This window comes from Conger conger, chromosome 11, assembly GCF_963514075.1.
Source record: "Conger conger chromosome 11, fConCon1.1, whole genome shotgun sequence".
NCBI classification, from domain to species: Eukaryota; Metazoa; Chordata; class Actinopteri; order Anguilliformes; family Congridae; genus Conger; species Conger conger.
In genome coordinates this window covers 15,076,078-15,083,871 of record NC_083770.1, presented here as the reverse complement: position 1 = coordinate 15,083,871, position 7,794 = coordinate 15,076,078, and the positions used below count along the sequence as shown (strand labels likewise).

The window sequence follows — 7,794 nt, the reverse complement described above, 5'->3', positions numbered from 1 at the left end:
ACCAATTTGTTCTCCCCCCTTGGAAATCCACAATATTTATTATTATTATTTATTATATATATATATATATATATATGACCATTATTATATATGAGAACAACCAATCAATTTGTTCTCTCCCTTGGGAAATTCACAATATTAAAAACACCCGGCAGTAATCACGCATACATTTACACAAGATTCTCAAACCTTAAAATAATGTAAAAAATATGTCAATATGACACACAAAAAAAAACAAAGAGCTGTAGTAGCTTGTGAAAGCAAGTATCTTACAAAATACCGTCAAAACTTCTCGTATGCGGCCTGTACCCGTGCAGCAGCCTGCCTTGCCCCTCTCTGGGTTGCTAAGGTCTTTCCAAAAGATAGGAAGCGATATGTACAATCCTCTGCACGGTGACTCTCCTCTAAAAGGAGTCTCTTGCCTTTAAATTATTAAGTCCCTGTTCCACATAAAATTCCACGTATCTCGAGTCAGTTTCGACAAGTCTGCCCGCCCGCATGCGTGCACTGCACCAACCGTCAGTATGCCCAACACAACTTCTCACTGGTTTTGGTTAGCTATATAAGGCTCATTTCTTATCATCCATGCTTTTCAACATCACACTTTTAAAAAGGCCACAACTCACCCACAGGTATCCGTCACTCCTTTACAGGTACTGCCAAAAGCTGATGGACCACAGGTAACGCCCTCACAGTCTTTTATAAAAAAGGTGACTGTTTACCTGTATCTTAGTTGTGCACTGGTCCTATTCAGGGAAGAACACCGTGTCCCATCAGCCGTCAGCAGTCCCGCTTCAGAAGATTGGATCCCGGGTTTCGGCACCAAATGTTGAGGAAATATTTTTTGTCTCTTTTCCTCCTCGACCCTTTTACGTAGGTGAAGTTGTTTTGGCAGCAATGATGTTGAAAAAATATTCAGACTCAGTAGTTGCTCATTATAAATCTTTAGTTAAAAATAAAACAGATTAATCCGGGGAGTCTGTGCGCTCCAGAATACTTCCAGAGATCAGAGAATTCCAAAGTAACAGTAGGAAGTATCCTAGTCTTTATACATTATAGCTAACCAATCATTTGTCATAAATCATCACATTGTCTCTCTTAACCCACCTTAATATTTTCTGTCACTCTATGAAAGCTGAGCTGTCTTAACCTTTCGCCTATATAATGATGCAGGCAAATTGAGCTGGTGATCACTAACTCAAAACATCTCTTTGCAAAGACCCACATCTCTTGGGCTGCATCACAGAGTCAAAACAGGCCGCATCCAATGCCATGGTTTGTAAACACCTGATTAAGTGTTCTCTGCACTTTCATTAAACAGACTGTACTTTTCAGCTCAATGTGTTTTAACAGACACACAGTTCTAATTTGCTCAAGATGACTGACTTATTCATTTTAACATAATTAATAATAATTCTTCAAACAGTATGGCTTATCATTGTAGTACTAAACAGCATTTGAAATATAGTATAGAGATATATAGTAACATTTAGGAAAGGGTATTTTTGCACATGATTCTGAAAGTATTTAAATCAAACTTCATCATTCCTGATTTTCAATAAGGGCATTTTGATCAAACTTCAACATAAGCTTGTAGTCTTAGACAAGTCGCGCTGGTTGCATCCTCTGGACATACTTCAACATCTGTACCAGCTTCTATAAGGTCAAAGGCTTCTTCATGGGACTGACTCACATCTTACATTGGTTAGGAAAGCAGGTCCGGTCATCCATGAAGAGAGGGCTAGTTGGTTTGCTGGGATTGCTCTCGTAGCATGATCCGCTGGGTTTAGGTCGGTGGGAACATAGTTCCATTGACTTCTTAGTGTGGACCTTCTGATGCGCTGCACTCGGTTGTGGACATAGCTGTAGAATCGTCTTGGTTTGTTGAATATGTAACCAAGTACCACCTTGCTGTCAGTGAAGAACTTGATGTCATCCAGGTCTGTGTCCAAATCACCCGAGATCATTTCTAGCACAGCAGCTCCTAACTCAAGCCTTGGTATGGTGAAATCCGGCTTTGGAGAAAGTTTAGCCTTGTCTAAGTGAAACCCACTTCGCTGTGTCCTGCATAAGTTGCAGGTAAGCCACCACGCTGATTATGTGGCCTGTAGCGTAGTGGTTTTGGTAAATGGCTGGGACACGCAAGGTCGGTGGTCCTAATCCCGGTGTAGCCATAATAATATCCGCACAGCAGTTGGGCCCCTGAGCAAGGCCCTTAACCCTGCATTGCTCCAGGGGAGGATTGTCTCTTGCTTAATCCAGTCAACTGTACGTCGCTCTGGATAGAAGCATCTGCCAAATGCCAATAATATAATGTAATGTAATGATTGCTTTGGTAGACGTGTCACAAAAGACACACATCTCTTTTCTCTGAGCTCCAGAGAGTGGCAGTGGCGAGTACATCCTGGGAACCTTCACGCCACAAAGACCTTGCAGAGAGTTCCTCCACCTTAACCACTCGTGTTTCCCTGTCTGTGAATGGGAGTGGAGCATCACAGGCATCAACGGTAAGTTCTCTCAGGATCGAGCGACCTTGAATGCTGACAGGTGCAGCAAATCCCATAGGATCAAACAAACTGTTGACTGTTGACAGTACTCTGCGTCGTCAGAATGGCTTTTCACTAACAGCAACTTGAAAGATGAATGTGTCTGTAGTTCCCATCCCAGCCCTAGGCTGCGCTGCATAGAAAGGAAATTTTGGCTGACGTCGAGGTCTTGTAAGCCCTTAGCGAGGTCCTCTCCTGGGAAAGCTCTCATGACATCAGTGCTGGATGCGATTTTGTGCAGTCTCAGGTTAGATTGGGCCAACATCTCTTGAGATCAGCTCAGCACGTCGATGGCCTCGGTCACATTGGAGAAGGACTTCAATCCGTCGTCGACATATTAGTGCCTTTCAACAAAGCATATTGCCTCTTTGCCAAACTCCCCTTCTCCCTCCTGAGCTGTCCTCTTGAGTCCATAGATGGCCACTGTCGGTGAAGGACAATTGCCAAACACATGGACCTTAATGCGGAACTCCACAACTTCGCTGTCGAGCTGGTGGTTCTGGAACCACAGGAAGTGGAGGTAGTCACAGTGGTCCTTTCTGACCAAGAAGCTGTGAAACATCTTTTGGATGTCAGCCATCACTGCTAATGGTTCAGCTCTGAAGCGGGCAAGGACCCCGAGTAGACTCTGGCCCCCTGAGGAGCACGTCATTCAAAGATATGCCTCTGTACTGTGCGCTTGAGTCAAACACAATCCTGATTTGCCCCAGCTTCTGAGGATGGTAAACTCCAAATTTCAGTAAGTATCAGCACTCTTCGTTGTTTTCCAGTGTGGGAGCAGGTTCAGCATGTCCGTTGCTGAAGATCTTCTCCATGAAGTCTACGAAGTGCTCCTTCATTTCAGGTTTCTTGATCAAAGTTTGGCGCAGCAACATGAGACAGTTGAGAGATCCCTGCTGCTCATTTTCATTCACATTACCTGTATGGCACTGACTTTACTTTCCATATTGTTTAATGTATGTCAAATGTTTTACTATGTTTGTAAAATTCTGTATTTATGTGAAAAGATGTCCCCAAAAGTGTTTCCTTAAAACTATGCTTTAGGAGTAATGTTACAGTTACATATCATTTACTAGTTGGATTAATTGAGTTAGATGTGTTGGAATTAATAGAAACATTGTATGGTTATTGTATGTAATATGTGTATTTAATTTTGAAATGCTAATACTTTGATGTTAAGCTGTAACAATTTGAACAACTGATTTGGTTCAGTGAACACATTTTTGGTTCTTACATATTGTATCCCAGCAATTGAAAAAATATTTTCTGTTTTGAGTTTTGTGTCTACAGGTTCTGAATTCAGTGCCAAAGTAAAAACTGTAATAACTGTAATCTTTTCAACGACTGATATCGGACTGAAAGGGAAAAACTCACCTGTAATTATGAAGTTGGTGTAATGCAAAAGCCCTATAGCAATTGTACTGTATGTTTGTGTAGTTAGGAATCTTGAAATGCAAACCACTCTTAACATGAACATTTCCACAGTGATGATTACAATGTCTGTGTATTGAAATCAACACATTAAACACTTCAAAACAGTTCATATACAAACATTTTATTATGCTTTTGGGTTCACAATTTTCCCCATAAATAGGATACTTCTGGTTTCACCATTGAGCACAAAAATCATGAAAGGACGGTCAAATCTCAAGATGGGGGATTGGTAGGATCGGAGGATTTGGTAGGATCCAAATCCTGTGGTCGCGGTTGCTGTTGTTCCAGTCTCGTCCACGTCCAAGGTAGCCTTGTGTATAGCCTATAAAAACAGCACAAACATTAGTGAAATACAGACAATATATGGCAAATAGCAAATAGCCTAATCTATAGGTGAGTCAAATTTAAACAAAGACAATGGACCTTATTACCTGATTTGCACCTGATTTTCCCTACCTTAGATACAGCCAATTTCCCTTCCTCCGATATTCCAGTGAGGTCTGCAGTATCCCCAAATATGTCAGTGATTCCCATTTCAGAAAGGATTTCTTTGAGTTCATATGAGGTCTTAAGGGACAGTTTTGGAACATACACTTGGTACACCCTGTGAATGTAACAACAGTAGTATAATTAAGCATAACATGATTCAGTATGATTTTCAACTGTTCAACATCTTCACACTTGATCTGTTTTGATCACCACTAACAGTTGTGTTCTTAGATCTTACATTATAAAATTTGCTGATGCAATACATGTTAAGTAAGGAAGTTGACTTATTTCCCACATGAGAAGGTTGTTGGTGTGGTGCAGGTTCACATTATAAATGCACTTTACACTTGATTTAAAATAGCCTACTTCTTCTTTACTGATGCAATCCATTTCTTCAAATGGTTTTTGCAGACCACTTCCTCCAGACCCCGCAATCCTTTCTCTGGAAGGACCAGCATCATTGAGACGGACTCATTATAATGCAGCTGGAGAACGTGAGTGGAGATGTCTTCATCATGATAAACATGAAAATCCTCCTCTTTGTGCATCATCGGAACAGAAACGGTTGTTTCATCATCAACATGAAAGTTTTGTTTCCTGGTTTCAAATCGATCAAATGGAATCTCCCATTTACCTGCAGTTAAGAAAGGCAGCAAAGGAAATGTGTTAATTGAAATAATAATCATCATAATAATAATCATAATTACTTATTTAGCTGACACTTTTATCCTAAGCGACTTACAGTTGATTAGACTAAGCAGGAGACAATACCCCCTGGAGTAATGGAGGGTTAAGGGCCTTGCTCAAGGGTCCAACAGCTGCGCAGATCTTATCGTGGCTGCAGCAGGGCTTGAACCACCAACCTTCCATGATCCCCGTCATGTATCTTAGCCATGGGGCTACAGGCTGCCCCTGTATAATAACTCATATGCCCCTAAATAAATAAACTCATGAGACAGCCACCAAATTATTATTTTGTCAGATATTATTGAATAGTTAACCAAGTACTATGAAAACTAAACAGTGGAATTCAGGAAATGTTTGGCCTAGTTAGCCAGAGATTGACAAACCCATTCTGGAAAGTTTCCTGCCTGAGGCTCTATGTAGCCTATGCCTCACCTTTGAAGTATATGTAGTTGATGAGATACAGGACTGTCAGCGGATCCACATTCTGAACCAGCTCTGATATTTTACCCTTGGTCTTTTCATTGACATACTTATTGATCTGTTCCTTGGCCTCTTCAGGCTTGCTAAAATCTGTGCTGAAACCCTCTGACTCGTAACAGCGTTTCATGCTCTCCAGGAACTCAGGACGTGACTTGAAGTCTTGTCCAATGAAGAGTGCGTTCCCGAGTGACAGGTCTACATCTGTTTTCTCGTTGAGGTTGTGATGGATGTGTTGGAAGGCCTGGTTCACTTCCTCTGTGGTGATTTCTGAGCTGTTGAAGCCCAGACCTTCAAAGAGCTGCTGGTGCGTCTTCCCTCTGGCCCCCACGGACAGAGCAGCCAGGGCCACGGACACGCTCAGTGGGGAGAAGAAGACGTTCTTGGATTGAGAATCGGGCTGGGCGGAGACATGCTTGTACAGACGGAAAGCAAAGTCCAGGTTCTCCTGGTATATCTTCAGGCTTCCATTGGCAGAAACGCTGACGTCGTTATTGCCATGGTGACTGTGATCATGGGCAGGGTGACACTGGACAGTGGACCAAAGCAGCACCAGCGCAGCGCACAAACTCAGGAGCACCCTCATCCTGGTAAGTATCAAAACATACATCAGAAATAATGCATTACTAACAAGCAATAAAGTCAGTTTTTATTGCATTTACAGTTTATGCCTTGTGAGATTAAACTAATTTGAGATTATACAAAGGAAAAGACCAGTGACTCTCTCTCTCTGTCACTCTCTCACACACACACACACACACACACACACACACACACACACATACACAGGTATGTCTTCAGGCTTCACTGTTGTGGTGATGCCCTTTCCAACAGGAATATTAGTGCCCATGACCATGACCATGATCATGACTATGACCATGAGGATGAATGGGACTGCCACCTTGACCATGACTACAGTCGCATTGCACGATGGACAAAAGCACAGCCAGTGCAACACACAAACACAGCAGGGTCCTCATCTTCATTGCTATCTTAGACAAATGTTTGTAACTTCAGATACAATTTAATAACCTAAGGACAATAATGAGCATTCAGCTCATATTGGTTTCCCTATACCTTCATTTTCATTATTTCAACTACTTTGAAACAATCTTGTTTTACTTTGACTGAAAGTGAAGCCCTTAGTAACAATGATTCATTTGTTACCATTTCCACTGTCGGCCACCAGACGCCACCTGCTTCCCTCCTTTTCCTCATGTTTCCCTGTCTCTTCTGCATTCATTTTTCATCATTATTAGATATGTAGATTTTTGGTTCTTCTTAGTCTGCACATGTTAAATTCACTTTGTATATACGTACACAGGACATGTAGTCAATATCTGACCCAGTCCTCTGGGTTCTCCACTTTCCTGAGTATGTTTTCCAAGTCTTCCCCTTTTTCTCTTACTTATGATTGTGCTCTCTGCCTGTTTTTGGTTGTTTTATGTGTGTGTGCCTTTTCAGAATTTATTTGTATTTATTTCTTTTTTGGCTAAAGTCAATTCATGAAGTAATTATTTTGGATTTGTACAACTGTTGCCTCCTGTGAGTCTCTGGGATTGGGTCCATTACACTGAGTGTTATGATATCATTTTCTGAATATGCAGTCCTTACTAACAATCAAGCAAAAATGTACACCACATATTTATTTAGAAACAGGTAAAACTTTGATTAAAATAAATTCAGGACTCACCTCACGTCAGTTCAGGACACTGTCCCCATGGCTGAATTTATATATGATGTCCAGTTTGATAAGGCATCAGACTTTGAACTAAGTGGTATAAAAACCAGAGTTTGCCCTGGTAAAAATAACATTATTCTTTTCACTGGGATTAGTGATTATAACATTTTAGAAACAAAAGTGGAGGCCATACAAGAACTATGTAAATAATATATATTTGATAAAACATGTCATGAAATATATGAAGAGAGCATACATTAAGCCATATTCAGCATTAAACTCTCCATGACAATCCTCCACTTGCCATTACACCTACATATATCTACACAATTAGTATAGTACTCAACTGCTGATACCGGTTTTAATTATGAATTTGTCATGTTTACTTTAATCCGAAGTAAAACTTTGAACTCTGTTGGCCTTACAAACCACGCAATGTTGGCTTTTTAACAAGCAATGTTAACGAGGATATCACTGGGA

At 41.0% G+C, this 7,794-nt stretch overlaps 1 protein-coding gene across 1 annotated transcript; it reads right to left on the bottom strand.

The window, feature by feature from the left end:
• Positions 1-4,104: 4,104 nt before the first annotated feature.
• LOC133140597 (alpha-1-antitrypsin-like protein CM55-SI) lies at positions 4,105-7,368 on the bottom strand. Its single transcript, XM_061260632.1, has 5 exons — positions 7,327-7,368; positions 5,589-6,220; positions 4,836-5,103; positions 4,437-4,584; positions 4,105-4,302 (listed from the first exon to the last, which is right to left on the bottom strand). The coding sequence occupies exons 2-5, from the start codon at positions 6,217-6,219 to the stop codon at positions 4,105-4,107; spliced, it is 1,245 nt and encodes a 414-aa protein (XP_061116616.1). The 5' UTR covers position 6,220; positions 7,327-7,368.
• Between the last annotated feature and the right edge of the window lie 426 nt (positions 7,369-7,794).